General features: G+C 38.4%; 1 protein-coding gene across 1 annotated transcript in view; it reads left to right on the top strand.

Annotated features, from left to right (window-relative positions):
- The window catches only part of ADAMTS19 (ADAM metallopeptidase with thrombospondin type 1 motif 19), a 156,661-nt gene that overhangs the window by 95,963 nt on the left and 40,003 nt on the right, over positions 1-20,695 (top strand). Inside the window, exons 11-16 of the mRNA XM_075726524.1 lie at positions 1,202-1,303; positions 4,283-4,413; positions 5,954-6,123; positions 9,211-9,338; positions 14,907-15,027; positions 17,094-17,174. Of these exons, the coding sequence (XP_075582639.1) occupies positions 1,202-1,303; positions 4,283-4,413; positions 5,954-6,123; positions 9,211-9,338; positions 14,907-15,027; positions 17,094-17,174 (733 nt within the window). The remainder of the gene's footprint in view (positions 1-1,201; positions 1,304-4,282; positions 4,414-5,953; positions 6,124-9,210; positions 9,339-14,906; positions 15,028-17,093; positions 17,175-20,695) is intronic.

The following is a 20,695-nucleotide window of genomic DNA, read 5'->3' as shown; positions in this document are numbered from 1 at the left end:
CTCCCTGCAACCCCTCCTCCTCTCCTGATCCTTCTTTCCCCTCTTTGGGTGTATTATACTTATTCGGGGGTAATCAATCCGCACATGCAGTAACATTGAGGTGACAGCTGAGCCCCCCCATGCCCTCTGTTCACTTCCACACAGTCACTCGGTTTACTGGTAAGGGGGGAACAAGACAGCAAGGAGAATGAAGCCATGACTGAAAACCATGGGAGAAGGAGAACTTTTTAGAGGAAAATAGGGAAAGCTGCCAAGGAAATCTGGGGACATGTGAGCCAGCATACTTCAAGGCTGTACTTTCTTTTGAAGAAGGTAAAACTATCTTGTTCTGATGCTTAAAAGGGACAGAATAAGCAGCTTTTCTTTCCATCCCCAAAATTTACTAATGACTAGTACTCCTCTCATCTCCCTTCTCTTCTTCTTCCCAGCAAAAACATTGCATCCTGATTTGTCAGTTTACTTTGTGTCTTCTTTGTGGCTATCAGGTTGGCTTGCTTCTTTGAGATATTTCTAGAGGAATGAATGAATTCTAGAGGAATTATGAATCATTGGAAGAGCATAAGATAGCAGCAATCATTGGGATAGTATGAACAAGGGAGATTTGGAAGTCCTAGAGAAGCCTCCAAGTTTCTTACAAACACAGTTTTACAAAACTGCCATGAACATAGTTCTATGTAGTTGCACAAAGACTCATTAGTCCCTGTATATAGAAATTTTAAAACCTTGGGTTTTGTTGCTAGTAACCATGCTATTTTTCTCCCTTTCACATAAAGTCAATGAGCACTAAATAAAAGAAGTAAAAATATGAATTAATTTTAAAAATAATTCCCAGAAAGCTCACACTTCTTCCAGTCTCTGGGGGAGTACATCTGGACAGTGGTCACTTCACATCATGGGGCAAAGTTGTTCCTATGTGCTTTGTAAGATCTGCCATATGCAAAGACTGTGACCCCTAGGGTTAGACTTAGAAGGTTCTTCCCCCTCTCTATCAACACACCAGCTTGACTTGTTCCATGTGTTCGCGATTAGTAAAAGTCTAAGCAGAATCTGCCCACTTTAGGTTTTGTGCGTGTTTAACCTGACTTTAAGCATATTTCACTACCATCAAACTGGTAACTTTATGACAACATTAGTGGATTGCATGCAGAAAATAATTTTGCATAAGATAGATTTTGTGCTTACCTGTGAGTTTGGTTTTCAGCATGTCATTTGCACTGGCTTGTGGTGTAAGGTGGAAAGTGAGAAGGAATGCAAAACTAAACTGGATCCACCAATGGATGGAACAGACTGTGACACTGGAAAGGTATGTTTCTGGTGGAAAAGCAATATAAATTATATTAAACACCAAACAGCTAAGGAAACAAGCTGAATAGGTCTTTGCACTTGTTTAACTTCCTGCTTACCTCAATTATCATAAAAATCATAGATATATATAGTTGAATGTATTATGTGTTATATAATATAGGTATGATAAAAAAGTACATTTCCCTAAAAACACTGAATTTAAAAAGTTAGCCAAAGCCACAGATGTTTTAGTGCTTACACTGTTTTATTTCACCTTCATTCTGGTTTTGTATCCTGTTTATGAATGGAAAGCCATTGTTGCACTGCTTACTGTGAACAGAAACAAGCTTTCAAAGATACAAAGTTCTCAGCTATGATTTAAGATTTAGAAATAGTCTTGTCAAAGGAACTGAGACATATTTGTGATAAAACTTTTCAGGATAAGCTTTGTAAAGAAATACTTATAGTGTCAGTGCATGTAAAAGAGTGATAAATGTCATTAAAAGTATGCCATCAAAGACAAATTAAATGGTCACCTGAAGTCAGACTTACATTAAATGTCCGTCAAGAGCTTTCCTGTTTGAATAATCAGAATTGTCTCTGTACATAACTCTAAATGAAGATAAATAACCTCAAATAGATAACAGAGAAGGAGCACACATGTATCTTGGGATTTTCATGATATTGTGCTGACAGCAGTCTCCCACAGGGGTGATTTTCTCTTCGAATCATATTACATTCACCAGGGCTGTCATCATCCCCCTAAAAAAGTAAACAAATCAATCAACTGAGTAAGATCAAATGTTCAGATAATATCATTTTACATGCTAAAGGAAAAAACAGGCTTTATGCATTTTCGTATCTCTAAAACAATGACATTTGCTGCGATCTTTTGATTCTGATAAATGTGTGTAGTTGATATTCTGTCTTAAGTCAATACCTGCAAAGTCAGGGACATGCCTTTTGTTCAATGTTACATTCTTTACATTGAGACTGGCATGCCCATGGTGTGGAATAAGAAAGCAGGACCTCTTGTAAGACTACCCAGAATTTTTCATTGTGAAACCATCGCCATCATGAACTGGGCACCCGAAATTAGTGTGATGTGCATATTAATATCTGACTTGCAAAAGGTGGTAATAGCAACTCATTGCAGAGGACTCACTCTAACTTTATACTTGTGGGAGCACTATGATATGGCAGTGACATGGGTCCTGGGAAAGTCCAATGAGAAATGTAACACTATTCTCTCTATTGTAGAGCTTACCTAGTAGGGAGTAAATAATTGGTAAGGGTAAGACAAAGTACTGATTCTAATTAGAATGACAAATTGAGCCTTGTGCCAGGCTAATGAGATGCCTTATTTATGTCTAGCAGTAAAAAACTAAGCAGAGATCACTGAAACATCTCAGAGGATTAGAAGGGATTATTCTTCTTGTTTACTTTATTATCTGTCCAAGATGAGCTTCAGATTACACAAATCTCTGCATTTTTTTTAATTTTACTTATATTGTAGAGTATTGTTTTCTTGTGCTTCTCTTAGGATCTTACGAAGTGGTGGAAATGTCATTTGCATAGCCTGTCCAACTTGGTTGTTTTCTAAGTCAAGGATTTATAAGCATCCCTCAGACTCTACATAATGCAGATGCTGTCTTTAGAGAAAAAAACATTTTACCTATTACAGCTGAAGGAATATCTTTAAATAAATATGAGCATTTTTGTTCTGAAACATCCAAGAGCATTACAAAATTTGTAGTTTCTGATTGCAAATCTAATATAATGATGGAACCATCCTATGTGAAGACTTTTCAAAGCTGGTATAATTATGCCATCATTGTAATGCCATGATTTAAGAGAAAATTAAGATCAGTTGATCACTGAAGACCAGTTTAAAAACTGAAGGTGAAGTTTGAGATCACCAGACAAGGATTTAGCACGGACACTGCAAGTAACAGAAATGTATTCTAAAAGTGACAAAGGCCTTTATTGACGGCATTAGTGATATGTTTTGTTTTGCTCAAAATATGAGACTTCTTCATGAACCTTATCTATTGATAACAGTAATTCATCAATAACTCAGTGCACAAAGAGAAATGGGTTAAATTACTGATGTTAATGACATTAAGTGTTCATTGTCTATTTGTAGCCTTATTGCTTTGAAATTGCTGAAATTTCATAATACATGTTCAGCTGGTATAAGTTGATAAAGGACTAGTTTCTGCAGAGTTATGATGATTTATACCAGGTATGGACATAGGTTAAAGAGCATAACAATAGTTTTTGGGTGAGAAGTTGCAGTTCTCCTGGGAAACAATATATGCATGCAAGATTATTGAGAGGATTATTATTATTGAAATGAATGCCAGAAATTCTCTTGACTTTCTCAGCACTAGTTTATTGAGACTTCCATTCTCTCTTTGAATACACATTGTGAATAAAATCTCATTTACTCTATTACTTCTAATATATCCTTCTGTTGAAATCATCACTGGATAATCGGTGTCAATGCAGTTCCTGCTAGTCAAGTGGGAACTGTAACAGTGAACCAAACAAGTCTTGAGAACAGCCCTGAACGCTGTGCTGTGATCATCTGTACAGTTCAGCTGGAGGATGATCCCTGCAGTGGGTTTGGGCTGGACCCAAAAGCGCTTTCCTAGGCAGTGTCCGGGCTCAAATGAAGGGGTTGGCATGTTCTGGGGACCATTTCCAGCAGGCTATTCCAAGAGGCATCCTTTATTGGGAATGAACTTGTGCTCAAGCTTATGGACAAGAGTTGCACCTGCTCTTTGGCCACTGAGCCAGAGAAAGGTCTTTGGCTGTTGTATTTACTAGGGTAGAAAAAAAACCTATGGGGAACAGTAGGAAAAAAATATATCTGACTCATGAAAACTATGTATTGAACAAAACGTTTATGTGGTGCTTCTTGTGTGCTTGTGGAGCAGTGAATTGTTTTGCATATGCCTTGATTTATTTACCTAAGAGCTGAATTTTCACCTAGTGGTGTAAGGCTGGAGAGTGTATCAATCGGACCTCTTTTGCGGAGCATATGGAGGGGGAGTGGAGCGCGTGGAGCACTTGTAGCCGTACTTGCAACACTGGAATCAGCAGTCGACAACGCAAATGCCCTGGGTAAAAACAAGTTCAGGTTTCCATTGCTGTTCATCAGAATTTCCGAACAGAATTTAAACCTTATGAGTACAAAAACCTATTAAGGTATAGTTGTCCTATACATAAGCAATTAATTTTTTATGAATACTGAAAAACACTTAGGAGAATAGGTATTTCAGGGTTTTTTATTGCATGGTAACACTATCCTCTTTTCTGCTTCTGTCAACAGCTTAGGTAATATTAATAGGAGAATACAATTTTTTTTTAAGCTTCACCTAAAGAAGCAACAGAAAATTAAATTCATAATTTTTGACTTGCAGAGCATCAGTGTGTAATTCTAGTCTTTCCATTTTTTGCTGGAGAAAATTGACTTCTGTCTCATTTGGAGAGCCAAGCAATTGCAACTTTTACAAGGAGGTCTTTCTACCAGTTTCACAGGCATTTAGACAGAGTATCTGGAAACAACACCTAGATTACATATCTTGTGAAAGTGAAAACCTTGTGCTATGGGGGATAAAGGGAGTTTTACTATTGACTTGAATGGAGTCTGCTTCACCATATCTCAGTGGTCAGCTAAAAGGTGCTTTGCTTTTAGTTACTCAGTACCATAGTTCTTTCATGGGTCATTTATACACCAAGAGAAAAAAGAATAAATAGGTGGAGAAGTGGGAACAGAGTAGAGCTGAGTAATAAAGACAAGTGTAGAGAGGATGAGAGGAGAGGAGAGGAGAGGATTTAGGAAAATAATAGAACAAAAGGGGGAAATAAAGAAAGATGAAAGGCGATATAACATTTGGGGCAAAAAACTAGGAAAGACAGAGGGATTAAAAAAGAGAAGTTTGCATAAAGAAATGTGAGGAAAACTTGGATATGGCTATACAAAAGCATGGTAGTTTGACAGAAGACTTAGATATGCAGAATGATTTCATACTTCCTGCCATGTAAACACCACTTCCAGCTGTATGACTAAAAGCTGTTTCTAGAATTTAGGGATGCCTTAATTTCACTTTCATTCATTCATTTTTCCAGGCAAGGTTCCAAATGATTAACTCCAGTTTCTGCAGTTCACTGTTCTTTTGCATTTGTTCATTAGGACATGCAAGCACAACTGGAGTGGCCAAAAAGAAGCAAAGCATATTGTCTGAATTGGCAACATCGCACTTGTAAAAAAGGAGAGGTAGCAAATCTGCAGGTGTTACTTCCTTTCAGTGGCATCTTTGCCTCAGTCCAGCTAGAGAAAAATCACCTGAACTATATCAAAACTGTAGTTGAGGTTCTCCTTACTGAACACTCCTACTAATCCTAGTGCTTCTTTGGGGCAAAGTGTAAATTATGGTTTAGCACACATGACTCTTTGTATGTAATGTAACCAGTACAGACAGAAGGCAAACATGTTTTTGTTCTGTGACTTCGATTTTTTGTGGGTGATTTCTTAATGTTGTGTTGTCAACAAAAAATCTGCTATTTAAATTGAATTTGTGTATAGCATAAATAAACTGTGCTGTAAGTTTTACAAAATATTATCAACAATAACGCATGATATTTATGCCATCTTTTCTAGTTCAGGCCTTGAAGGAGAGTGTCATGGTCCCACGATGCAGTATAGAGTATGTGAAAATCCTTCTTGTCCTGCTGGCGTGCCTGCCTTCAGGGACTGGCAGTGCCAGGCTTTCAGTGTCAGATCTTCATATCAGAAGCACGTGCACCAGTGGCAGGCTGTCATTGATGATGGTAAGTATAAACCATCTCCCATGTTCTTATCATCTGCTCATGTGGCTTATAGCTTGTTGGTATTGTTGTTGATTAAGAAAGGTATTGTAAAAACTAAAGCAAACAAACAAACAAACAAACCCCAAGCCCAAGATTTTTTGGTAAGTCATTTTTATTTCATAGACAAGATTTGGTGGTATTTTCATGTGCTCCAGAATCTTTTGTCTTATATTCCTATTGAATTTGTCCTTCTTGATATGTAATGACTGTGTTTGAACTGAAATTCAATATCAGTTTGGTCCTATTTAATCAGAAATATATTATGAAGTGATACAGAAATACACCTTTCTAGAGGAATGCTACATCATTAAGCATGTGTCTATCGGTTATTCTTCTACCTACAAAGCCAAAAAGACAATACGGATGTTGTGAGCTTCTATTTTTGAGGAACGAGAGAGCACTTTTAGCTTAACCCTTGAGTATTTCACATACCAGTGTTTGATTTTGGCAGAAATCCATATGCAATGCATACTGCAAACTTAGATAAGATTTCTATAAATCCTAACAGCTGCAGCATGCAAAGTCCTGGCATACTGCATGCATGCTTCAGTATAACAAATCTGCTTAGATACCACATTATTAGGAGCATGCTCAAGTAGGAGTAATGTCAAACTTACAGTACGTGCAAAGAGAATGTTGGTGTAAAATATCAGCAACTAGAAATCAAAAAACGTTCCAACCCAAGTTCTTGCTAGGAATGTGAACAACAGCTGCCATTCCACCAAATTTTCTCTAAATTGTTATGATGTAATTTACTTAATTTAAAAAAAAAAAGAAGAAAACAACAGAAAGACTTTAGTTATGAAAACAGTTAATTTGAGAAATTAACAAAATCATAACAACTGGTGGTAAAGAAGAGCCTGGAATGACACAGGAGTACCGTAAGTATGTGTTACCACATTTTAAGTAGTTCATTATTGCCATTTATATTTAACTCTTGAAACAAATTATCAGAAACCATTAGAAAGCATAGATTTTAAGAGAACTATTTTTCTGAATCCCAAAAAATGTGAATTTATTATCAAGAACTTATTTTAATATATGCCTAGCTAAACAAGGGGTTTTTTTATTTCTAAGTCTTTGCTCAAGGTGCCAAAGTGAAAACTTGTGAGACTATTTTCATTAGGCTTGTATGTTAGCCGATGTTCATAGTAAGGAGAACTCTCTCCAGCTATTTTATAGGTGCTTATTTAGTGAATTAGTTTTTTGGTTCGTTTTACTAAATTTCATTTTAGTACAGGAACAGATAATTTATATCCTAAGGCATCAAAAGGTTTCAGCCTGGCTCTGAATAATTCAGTCATCTTATGAAAAATCTTGACATTCTCCTGTCCCATGTTAAGGAGTACGGATGGTTGCTTTCATCTGAGTTTGTTCTGAGAAATCTTGTTGTCTTGAGGTGTCCCTCAGGAGACACAGAAGTGGACACCAGCTAAAGAGTTCCAGTATTACAGAAATACATTGTTCCCAAACCCTTAATTATTTTCACTCTTAGCCTTTCATAGACACTAATTGTGCACCATGTCCAAAATAGTTGCTGTATTTGAATAAAGTCTCCTATAGTCTGTTGAAGTTGTCCGGTGCTGTTGAGTTGAGTTCAGTGTCCTTAAAATCATATTTAGGTTCTTAATCTTGTATTCCTTTAAAAAATGATGATACATGCTTAAAGCTCCCAGGGAACTTTGGGATTACTACTTAAGGAGTATAATAAGAATGCAGAGAACACAAAATCAGGCAGAGACTCACGCTTCTCAGCTGGAGATGGCTTGTGTCTGACTGGCTTCACACATTGGCAAAAGAGATCACATCTGTTTGCACCAGTCCCCTAGAGATGCCCAGAGGCTGTGTCAATTTTAGCAAATTAAATGTGCCCAGACCACTTTTGGATGTATGTCAGCTGGCACAGAAGTCCTGTGTTCTTACTTTTCAACCCTTTTGCGCTCTAAAAGGGATGGTGACATCCAGACTGCTTTTTGGAAATGGTCATTTGCTGGTGGCAATTTCCGGTCTAGACCGAGTGAGTGCTAGTTAGCACAGGAGAAAAAATGTGGCATAGACTGTTTTACAGTTCAGCTGTATAGACAGTAGAATTCCAGTGCCCATGAACGTTTCCTGGAACTGTTTAATTTACTAATAAAAACACACTCCAGGAATCCAGAAGTCAGTATGAAGTCAGAGTGGTGTAGATTGTGTCCAAGTGAAATCCGTTTCAAGTTCAGGATTGACTTTATCCTTTCAAAAATCTGCAATAGGTTTAGCAAGAAGTTCTGAGTCAGTACACTTGCGAATAAAGATATAAAAGATCATGTCATTTTGTACTCAGTTGACCACTGTGAGGAGACTTAGTTTATTTTATTGGTATTATTTTGCAAGTGGTGAAGCAAACGTTATTATTTATAAATGATGACCATTAGGAATACATGGATATATGAGATGTTATTACCTTTTTCATTCTCTTTCAAAATTAGAAATGGTTTGCAGAATATTTTAGAAATGTAGTAGAAAATTACCTGACCTTGATAAAGATGTTAGAAAGAATGTGTTCAGTTTTTTGTCTCTTTTTTTTTAACGTGGACTTTGTAAATCCGTATATTTTTCTTCCCAGGGTGTTTCAGTTACTTAATTTTTTTCTCTTTGACCTGCATAGTTAGAAAGTCTGGAAAGTGTTAAGTTTCTTTTTTAACCAATATTTATGATCTGCCAAAAATATAGTAGAATGAAAGTATAGATTACAACCAAAATATTCTGACAGCTGTAATGTGCATATTCTTAATTGCAACAACGAACGTGACATGAGTACTATGTAGGCTGAGTTTATAGCACCAGTATGTTTTAACAAGAAAAAGAACTTGAGTTTTTCAAACAGCTGAGAAAAGGATCAAAATCTTTTTGTTTTCATTTTATCTAAGATAACTTGTTATGCTAGCATAGATTCATGCCACACAGGTAAGCAAATATCAGTTTTAAAAATAATGTTGATAATAATTCTGTATTTGTTAAGTGACCTTTCACCAATTTGGTGGTTTTTTCCATCAATTGCTACTACAGAAAAGCCATGTGCCTTATTCTGTTCACCGGCTGGAAAGGATCAACCCGTTCTTCTAACAGAAAAGGTGATGGATGGGACTTCTTGTGGCCAGAATGGGTTAGATGTCTGTGCAGATGGTAGATGCCAGGTATGAATTACTTGTTTTGAACCTGGTTACATGGGCACATGTATGCAAGCACATGCATTTGTTACGTATATGTGTTATTTCTCTGACAGCATGTTGCAATATGTGTGACCAAGACTGCATGGCTCTTTTTGTATCATATTAAAATACTTGAAGTTAATTTCACTCAGTGCAACACAGTATGTGAAGCAGCTGAAGGGTTAGCTTGGGGAATGTGTATCTGTGATGATAAGGATGCTTTTAAAAAACTGCTGCAGAGTGGAAAATTAATATAACTGATTTCATCTTCTAAGGGAAGCCTCAGCTTTCAACAGGTTGGGAAATTTTGCGATAGGGTGCATGTATGTATGTATGTATGTCTAATTCTGCCTTTTTCAACAGTACAAAAGTTTACATCTAAATAAACCAAGACCAAAGGAGCAGAATAACAGATAATTAAAGCTGAGTGCTTATGCTATTCCTGATCCTTAGAATTCATTTGGTTCATAGAAGTTATTCTGTCGCTTTTATAATGCCTCATATGAAAACTCTTTTATATAAAAATCCCACAGGGCTGTTTTTTTATTTTGTCTGCTTCTCATTGCACACATTGAATTCAGTAGAAAAAACAATTTTAATGCAGAAACAGCATTGCTAGATACTACAATAACTTCAACAAATTTATAGATGTATGCATGCATGTATATATGCATACAAATGTATGTAACTACGTATAGTTATCCTTTCTCGAGTGACTGAGTGCAAGCCACAAGGATACTCTTAAATACTTTGCTGAATTGGGGCTTTAGTTCACCATGTAACGATTACAGGTTTAATCACAAAGTTTATATATAGCCCATTTTCCCTGAAAAAATGTCATTTGTTTTATCATTCACTTCTCACAACTGACTAATAAAGACCAAAAATACCCTTAAACCAAACCCACCTGACTAAGACTGAGTTGACTTCTTGGCATATCAAGGGTCAGAGAGATGGGTACTAATGGGATTTAGAAGTCTAACTTTTAAGGTCATCCACATTTTACAGTGTCTTTTTAGACAACCCATTAGGAGGAACTTTGGGGACTACAGCTGTAGAGCTGGGTGCTTATATCTTGTAGATGTGCCATTTTGGATACACAGGTCTTTGAATGCTTATGCTGTAATCAGTATTTTGAAATCTGAATTGCTTTTTTAGGTAGAAGAACTCTAACAAAAATTCTGTGCATAAAGTGAAGTAACAGTCTTAATGTGCGTGGAAATGAGAGGCTCCCTGATAGGCTGTGGTTTCTGTTCTTAAAGGAATCCTTTGTTTTCTCTTTAACCTAGCTTTTATCTCCATTATTTATCAAACAGTCTTGAAGTTTAATTGGTTTTATCAGATGCATTTATACAGTGCACGAGATTACCCTGTGATGATTTCTCTAGACTTTAAAAGGCTTTTATTTCATATCAGGCCAGCATATGATATTAACTGTATTCCTTTTTTCAAGCTACCACTGATATTTATTGATAGAAATCTGTCTAACATAGTAATGTGGAGCTGCTAGAGTAAACTTAGTTTGTTTTAAACTGAATGCTTTTTAGCAAATCACAAATAACTATTTATTAATTTACATATCCCAGACATGTTCACATCCTATTCAGAATACGACATTAGGTTGACATTAGGCAGCATTTACCGTTGTGGGTGTGGCAAAGAACCTCACGTGTTTGGAGTAGAAAGCAGTAGAGTTGCACATGCTGCAGTCGCTGAGCAGGAGGGCCTGTGGGGTGTGTGTTGCACAGTGCCAGAGGTCTCCAGGGGGTGTAGGAACAAGGTTGTGTTCCTCTTGGAGAGCAGTTGGTAGAGATAGCCAACCATATAGGAAGAGTGAATGGAACAATTACATAAGATCATGGCAAAAAGTAGTACGGAAGGGATCTCTGCACATAAACTAGTGCAATCATAGAATCATAGAATTGCTGAGGTTGGAAAAGACCTTTAAGATCAGCCAGTCCAACCATTAACCTAACACTACCAAGTCCACCACTAAACCAATAAAGGGTAGAGTAGTAATTTCATGTTTCCTGGCTTGGTGGCTGGATTATTTTTTAATCAAAGTAAAAACTAGGAATCATTAAGGTTGGAAAGGATCTCTAAGATCATCAGTCCAATCATCAACCCAACACCACCATGCCCACTAAACCATGTACCAAAGTGCCACGTCTACCCGTTTTTTGAATGCTTCCAGGGATGGTGACTCCACCACCTCTCTGGGCAGCCTGTTCCAATGCTTGATGACCCTGTCAGTGAAAAAATTTTTCCTAATATCCAATCTAAACCTCCCCAGGTGCAGCTTGAGCCCATTTCCTCTCGTTGCATCACTAACTACTTGGGAGAAGAGACCAACACCCACCTCACTACAACCTCCTTTCAGGGAGTTGTAGAGAGTGATAAGGTCTCCCTTCAGCCTCCTCTTCTCCAGGCTAAACAACCCCCATTCCCTCAGCTGCTCCTCATAAGGCCTGTGCTCCAAACCCTTCACCAGCTTCCTTGCCCTTCTCTGGACACGCTGCAGCACCTCAATGTCTTTCTTGTACTGAGGGGCCCAAAACTGGACCCAGTGTTCGAGGTGTGGTCTCACCAGTGCCAGGTACAGGGGGAAGATCACTTCCCTGCTCCTGCTGGCCACACTATTCCCGATACAAGTCAGGATGCTGTTGGCCTCCTTGGCCACCTGGGCACACTGCTGGCTCATGTTCAGCCAGCTGCTGACCAACACTCCCAGATCCTTTTCCACCAGGCATCTTCCCAGCCACTCTTCCCCAAGCCTGAAGTGTTGCATGGGCTTGTTGTGACTGAAGTGCAGGACCTGGCACTTGGCCTTTTTGAACCTCGTACAGTTGGCCTCGGCTCATCGGTCCAGCCTGTCCAGGTCCCTCTGCAGGGCCATCCTACCCTCCAGCAGATCGACACTCCCACCCAACTTGGTGTCATCTGCAAACTTACTGAGGGCAAACTCAATCCCCTCATCCAGATCATTGATAAAGTTATTAAACAAGAGTGGCCCTAAAACAGAGCCCTGGGGGACACTGCTTGTGACCAGCTGCCAACTGGACTTGAACTCCATTTACCACTACTCTCCGGGCTCGGCCACCCAACCAGTTTTTTGCCCAGCGAAGAGCATGCCCGTCCAAGCCACAAGCTGCCAGCTTCCTTAGGAGAATGCTGTGGCAGACGGTGTCAAAGCCTTTACTGAAGTCCAGCTAGATGATGTCCACAGCCTTTTCTTCATCCACTAGGCGGGTCACCAGGCCATAGAAGGAGATCAGGTTGGTCAAGCAGGACCTGGCTTCTATGAACCCATGCTGGCTGGGCCCGATCCCCTGGTTGACCTGCACATGCCTGTTGAGTGCACTCAGTATGAACCGCTCCATAATCTTCCTGGGCACCGAGGTCAGGCTGACAGGCCTGTAGGTCCCTGGGTCCTCTTTCTAGCCCTTCTTGTAGATGGGCATCATGTTGGCAAGCCTCCAGTCATCGGGGACCTCCCCTGTTAACCAGGACTGCTGACAGATGATGGAAAGTGGCTTGGCAAGCTCCTCTGCCAGCTCCCTCAGTTCCCTCGGGTGGATCCCATCCAGCCCCATAGACTTGTATGTCCCCAGGTGGCATAGCAGGTCATTCACTGCTTCCTCCTTGATTATGGGGGCTCCATTCTGCTCCCCATCCCTGTCTTCCAGCTCAGGGGGCTGAATACCCTGGGGATAACTGGTCTGACTGTTAAAGAATGAGGCAAAGAAGGCATTAAGTACCTCAGCCTTGTCCTCATCCTTGGTGCACCCCTGCATCCAACAAAGGATGGAGATTCTCCTTGGCTCTCTTTTTGTTGTTAATGTATTTGTAAAAACATTTTTTATTATCTCTTACAACAGTGGCCAGATTGAGTTCTAGCTGGGCTTTTGCCTTTCTAATTTTCTCCCTGCATGACCTGAGAAGATCCCTGTACTCTTCTTGAATTGCCTGCCCCTTTTTCCAAAGGTGGTAGACTCTCCTTTTTTCCCTGAGTCCCACCGAAAGCTCCCTATTCATCCAGGCTGGTCGTCTTCCCTGCCAGTTTGTCTTACGGCACATGGGGACAGCCCACTCCTGCGCCCTTAAGACTTCCTTCTTAAGGAATGCCCAGCCTTCCTGGATCCCTTTACCCTTCAGGACTGCGTCCCAAGGGACTTTCCCAACCAGTGTCCTGAACAGGCCAAAGTCTCCCCTCCGGAAGTCCGTGGTAATGGTATTGCTGCCCCTCCTCCTTATGTCACCAAGAATCGAAAACCCTATCATCTCATGGTCCCTAAGCCCAAGACGGCCACCGATGATGACGTCTCCCACACGTCCTTCTGTGTTTGTAAACAGCAGGTCAAGCGAGGCACCTCCCCTGGTAGGCTCACTTACCAGCTGTGTCAGGGAGTTAATCTTCCACACACTCTAGGAACCTCCAAGACTGTTTCCTCTCTGCTGTGTTGTATTTCCAGCAAATGTCCAGCAAGTTGAAGTCCCCCATGAGAACAAGGGCTAGCGATTGTGAGACTTCTGCCAGATGCTTATAGAATGCTTCATCTATCTCTACAACCTGGTTGGGTGGTCTATAACAGACTCCCAGCAGGACATCTGCCTTGTTGGCCTTCCCCCTCATCCTTACCCATAAGCACTCGACCTTATCATCACCACTGTTGAGCTCTATACAATCGAAACACTCCCTAACATACAGAGCCACCCCACCGCCTCTCCTTCCTGGCCTATCCCTTCTGAAGAGCCTATAGCCATCCAGCGCAGCACTCCAGTCATGAGAGTTGTCCCACCATGTTTCTGTGATGGCGACTAAGTCGTAGCTATCCTGCTGCACAATGGCTTCGAGCTCCTCCTGTTTGTTGCCCATGCTGCATGCATTGGTGTAGATGCATTTGAGCTGTGCTATCAATTTCACCCCCAACATTGCCATGCCACCCTTGGGTTCCTCTCTAGCGAGATTGGTTGTATCCCCTTCCCCCTTCGAACCTAGTTTAAAGCCCGCTCAATGAGTCCTGCCAACTCATGAGCAAGAATCCTTTTCACCTTTGGAAATATCTGAACTCCATCTGCTGCCAGCAGGCCCAGTGCCATGTAGACCTCCCCATGATCAAAAAAAGAAAAAATTCCACCGACGGCACCAGCCTCTGAGTCACTTGTTAATCAGGTGAGTTTTCCCGTTCCATTTAGCATTTTCCCTGCCACTGACAGGATAGAGGAAAACACTGCCTGTGCTCCTGATCCTGCAACCAATTGCCCCAGTGCCCTGAAGTCCCCTTTGATTGCTTTGGACTTCCTCTGCAACCTCATCACTGCCAACCTGTGTAACCAGCAGTCAGTAATAATTGGAGGGCTGTACCAGATAGGGGATTTTCTTAGTAACGTGCCTAACCCGGGCCCCAGGTAGGCAGCAGACTTCCCTGTGGGATGGATCAGGATGGCATATCCTCATTCTGAGCAGGGCTAGATCATGTGGGTGAGATGCCCACCACTAAAGGCAGCTTCATGAAAAATATGTCTCAATAGCTTTATTTTCTTCTCCCACAGAAATTTGGCTGTGATGGCATAGTAGGATCTCTGGCTCGTGAAGATCATTGCGGTGTATGCAACGGTAACGGAAAGTCATGCAAAGTTATTAAAGGTGATTTTAACCATACCAGAGGAGCAGGTAAGTCAGTTTATTTCAAATACTCAGGAAACCAGTAGCTGTTTGATTACTTTGACCACTGGGAACTTTAAAAAGCTATACTTCTTAAAATTATGCAGTTCCTCACAAGAACTTCAGATCTACTTTTTTTAAGATAATAAGACATTTAAGAGAAGAATGCATGAGTATTTTTAAATGTAATTGTTGCAAAATTATTGCAAATTGTTTCAATTATAAAGTTAAGGAATTATCTAATTTATCTTCCATTAAGACACACATTATTTCATAGAAGAACCTGATTTTTAAAAAATCTGTGAAATAAAATTTCTATTTTTAGTAAATAAATAAACAGTAAACTCTTACAGTGTTTGGTAAATTTTTATAGTGTTTAGATTAACTTAGTGTCCTTCAAAATAAATATCCAAATTATGATCTGTTACCTAGAGTAACTTCATTAAACCAAGCCAGGCAGTGGAAGAACATAAAGCCAAATGTGTGAAAAAGTCTTTTATCTTTTCATTATTCATTGGTTTATATAATAATAACAACATATCATAAAAAGCAAATGGATCTTCTGATACAGAATGAACATGAGATTTTCAAACACTGCCTGTGATCCGTTCTTTGATTGAGAATAATTGACTGGATCCAGCACAACAGTGTTGACAGAGTAGAGGATTGAAAACCTAATAATGTGCACAATGCACCACGAATACCTTCTCTCCAAGAAAAGTCTTTTCTTTGAAACAGCATTTGGCCAACTGTTTTCAGTATTTGATTGCCATTACACTTTCAGTTTCTTGAGTAGAAATTGTGCAGAATTTCAAGACAGTGAGTAAATCACATCAAAAAATATTGTAATTAGAAGCAGACAGTATATCTTTGAAAAATCAAGGACTTCAATGCATTATAGACTGAAGTATAGTACTTTTTTTAAAAAAAAGCTGTCAGTCTTCAGATGTTTATCTCTGGCCCTCTCTTAAGCTGAAGGTAATGCAGAGCAGGGATCCCAAGCCACAGATGAGTCTGGAGGACTAGAACATCAAGAACTACAAAGAAGGTGGCTTCTTATACAAATTACAATGTGTCAGCTCTCTTTTATAGCTAATACGAATATCCATGCACTTTCAAGTTTATTCAGGGTTCTCTGTCAATCCATATTGTGGTATTGCCCTCTAAACAACTGCGTAAGTTATTTTCCTTCTCAAGAAGTTGGACTATCAGCAATACTTAGAAAGTGTTATTAGCTCTTAAGGAAGTTAAAGATAAATAATGCTTCTTTGCAGCAATTTAATTTTCATGTTTCAGGTTTATTGAAAAGGTGTTGTAAATGCTCAGTATTTTGTTATAGAACATTACATAGCTACATGGAATAAAAACTTGGTTTACTGTCCACTTCTTGAAGTTCACCTGGTTAATCTAAAATTTGTTTTTATTTATTTATAACATTCCTGCTTGCACAGTGTTTTTCACCTGCATTGCCTTTTCACCCCTTTTTACTTGAAGCAAATTGCTCAACAGCATGTCTTATTCCCACACTCTAAGGAAGGAAGTGTAATGTAAAGCAAGTAACTAGTAAGTAGTTTTCAAAACTGAAGCCATTCATAACAGGGTTTGAATGTGTTAGAGCAAGAAGAGGGAGATGGAGCATAAAATATTAAAAAAAAAAAAAAAACACAAAACCCGAAAACATGGGAGGATGTTTGGGTTTTAGTGCTACACCGCTTGTCTCTACATGCTGAGTGAAGTTGGAATTCTTTTATAGTTGTCTGGCAGTGATGATGACACTAAACTACTTGGCCAGAGACAACTTCATCAGCTCCAGCCCCAACCTGCACAGCCTCACTGGTTCTTGTTATGTTTTACTTCGCTATACTCTTTTAATTGTATATCATGGTATATATATTACACATAATGCACGGTTTCATAGCTTGTTTCAACATTTTGCAAGAACCCTCAAATCAATGCTATATAAATTATAACTTTACATTTAAAAGGCAAAATAGGGTAGAAGAAATGAAAAAACATACAAGATGTACTTTTCTATGCTGTTGTATTTAACTCATGACATCTGGTCTCGTGTCTAGGTTATGTGGAAGCTTTGGTGATACCTGCAGGAGCAAGGAGAATCAAAGTTGTGGAAGAAAAACCAGCTCACAGTTATTTAGGTAAATGTCATACGTTTTAGTGTTCATGTCCTGTTTTCGTCAGCAATAAGGAGTGCTAGCTAAACATGGTTTTGTGATAAAACAAAACTCTGACTAGAAAAAAAAAATCTGTGAAACATACTTCTAAAGAAATTTTGTAGAAATAACAAAATCAAAGAATGCTCATAGCGCCATTCTTCATATAGGTTTTATTTTGAACTTTTGTCTCATCTCATTTTGTTTAGAGAATATTTCAAAGAATGTATTTAGATGATGTAAGAAAAATTCTGCATACTTTATCTTCGACATTTTCAATTTTTCATACAGAAAGCACTAAAGAAAATACTTCACATAAAAAACAGTGAAGAGTTTTATGCTGAAACATGGAATAATTTGTGCTCAGACAACAAAAAAACCCACACTGACCAACGTAGCAAATCACCAATAAAGTAAAACAAAAGTTCTAAAATTAGACTAAGAAAGCAGAAAAATATTTCTTTGCATTATTTTGAATTGTCTGAATGTTTTAATGGACAATTCTAATCACAATTAATTTTTTTTAGTTTTTCCATTTCTATGAAACTGTCTTTCTTTGAAAAAAAAAAGCTTTTCTCTTTTAGTGAGTTCTAAAGCTGTTTTGTAGGAGAGTGTAATTTGTTACTATTATTGTTACAGGGTTTAAGTGAATATATGAATATCATAATTGGTGCTGTTCCATGCACTGCTTCCGTTTAAACTGAGAGAGACGTAGGATGAGAAATAGGACAATGAAATGAAAAATTCCCTGGTTTGGTCACTGTTCCTAGTTCTCCTCATAGGTAATATCTACATTTTAAGAAACTCTTTACCTGAGTGTTCTCAGTACTTCAAATGACAGAATGCTAACACTGGTGAATCTTAATTATGACAGCTTAAGTTATCAATGAGTGACTCTTGGTTTATCATGGGGTCTGCACCTGCCCTGTTAAGATACCACAGGAGATTTAGAGATCTGGATTATTTCATTGTTCCCCAATGTACTGTAGAGTTGGATATGTAAGAGTGTCCAATCAGTAACTGAAATTTCATTGATATCTTTTCTAAATTTTCCAAATTTTTTTTTCCCTCTGTGTCTACTGTGTTAGCATATGTGAACAACAGAAATATTATTATTTTTTATTTTTAAAATAATGCAAAAATAACTAAATCTTGGAATTATTTTTAGCAAAATTAATCCCTTTTTCATGACTAGCAAACTGATTCATCCCTTACCTTACAAAAGGCAAAAAGACAGTAATGCTCTTTATGCCCATGAAATAATGTCGGTTATGATGCTTATTTTTGAAAGATATTAATTAGCACATAATCAGCTCTTAATTGCTTGTCCCTTTAATTTTACTTTTCTTAATTTCACTAATGTCAGTCTGAATGAGGATCAGCCAGTATTTCATTGCAATATTGTTTGTTAAGCCTTTATGGGGAAGCAGGAACAGGTCTGTCACAGTATTTTGAATTAGAACTTGTGTTGTTGCACCTTTTTTTCTTTTTTTACTAGCAGAAGGTATTTAAACTTTCTTCACTTATAGGAGATTTATTCTAAAAGCATAAAAATCTGAATTGAAAAGGAGTAACATTTTGAATAGGAACATTTTTGAATAGCAGTAACGTATTGAAAGTTTTGGGGAGAATGCATAAATCTTTCATTTTAGAAACAATATTCTTCAAAATAGTGTGATTAAAAATGTGAAATATAATGCAGATTAAATTCTCCTGTGTTTCTGATTTTTTTTCTATCTTTACAGTTCTGTACGCTGATTTTATGTTGCCTAGTACTTTGCGCTCTGCATTTCTGTACTTGAAAAGAGTCAATACAGGCCAACGCTATTTCTATTTTGCTAATTGTCATATACACGTTTTACCACTAAGTTTTTTAAATAATATACCTCTTCATATAATTAGTAATTGTATAACTAAAGATACAGCTGTAAACACAATTTAATCCAGTGTACACTAAGAGCTGTGGCTTAGAAAGTAGAAGCTAATTTAAACTGAGGGAAGATTTGGTCCTTGTTGTACAGCACAGATCAAATACAGAGGTAGTCAGAAAACACCCTTCTCTGGATTTACTTGGTGATCAGAAAGCAGAGTCACTATGCTCTGGAAGCTGCAATGATGTTGCTGAAGTGATTAGTAAAAATAAAGCCCATATCAGTGTCATCACTGGGTGATTGTGCTGTTGAAGCAAATCTTCAGAGGAGTTCTTCCTGAACACCTCAGATATCCTCTTTATCTGAGATGTATCAACATACACCAGAGTAACAGGAGCTCTGGCATCCTAGGAGAAAAGATAAGGTATAACTTGCAACTGCATTTACTGAATTGATGGATCTGTCAAGGTCTGTCCTGTCTCTTCTCCTCTGTAGGGAGATAGGAGCAGTGATAGAGCCAAACCAACAGTAGGTATTCCTCCCTACTGACGTTATATAAGAAAATGCAGAAGAGGTTGTGATTCTCCTCTTGACCAGCGGGGTTAGCTCAGTTGGTTAGAGCATGGTGCTAATAACGCCAAGTTCACAGGTTCAATCCCTGCTTACTGCAGGGGGGGTTGAGCTCGATGATCTCTCAAGGTCCCTTCCAACCCAAAGCATTCTATGATGATGATTCTATGATGATGATTCTTCTTTCATCAGCAGAGTATTCAGGAATAGGAAATATTTGTAGCAGTATAGAGGGGGGAGAAGTGTTTATTTACTTTGAGAATATTTTCTAAAGCATAAACTTACTACTTTTGGAATTAGAATTCATTATTTTAAGAAAGAAGTTTGAGATTTATCTTTAAGGGATAAATTAACAGTGATAACCTTGTCTGCATATAACAGTGTTGACATGAGACTTGGTTCATTGTCAGTTACTTTAAAAAAATTATTGTAAGAGCAGATAAAAAAACTTGTTTCAAGCATTATGTGGATTCCTGTGGTTTAAGATAATGCCTTTTCTGCAGATAAATTTTCATTTACATTTGGCAGATGTTAAAAGTTTTTTCAAAAAAGGTTCTTAATGTAGGATACAAAAAGGAAGTTTACAGTATTTTTGTATAGGAGATACACTAGGCTTTGACTTTAGAGAGCTCATTCATGTGACACCTGTATAATGGCATGACAGGTCCAGGCCCCATAATGAATTAATAAGATTGGTTAATGGTATATAACTATACAAATTACTTACAATCTAAAACCTGAAATTTTTCTGTGCTAATTGGAAATGAGAGAAATTATTTGTTTTCAGCTGAACTAAAGAAGCGGATTAGCTGTATCATTCTAAAACATGTGATCAAGGTGCTTCAGGGATATAGGCCCTTTGAACTTCGAAGGATGTTGTGGGGGACTGTGTCGAAGGCTTTACAGAAATCCAAGTAGATGACATCCGTTGCTTTTACCTTGTCCACTGATGCAGTTACTCCTTCATAGAAAGCCACTAAGTTGGTCAGGCAAGACTTGCCCTTGGTGAAGCCCTGCTGGGCTGTCTTGAATCACCTCCCTGTCCTCCATGTGCTTGAGCATAGC

Source organism: Pelecanus crispus, chromosome Z (assembly GCF_030463565.1).
Source record: "Pelecanus crispus isolate bPelCri1 chromosome Z, bPelCri1.pri, whole genome shotgun sequence".
In the NCBI taxonomy this organism is placed as follows: Eukaryota; Metazoa; Chordata; class Aves; order Pelecaniformes; family Pelecanidae; genus Pelecanus; species Pelecanus crispus.
The sequence above is the reverse complement of the archived record's forward strand: the minus strand, read 5'-3'. Positions and strand labels throughout refer to the sequence as shown.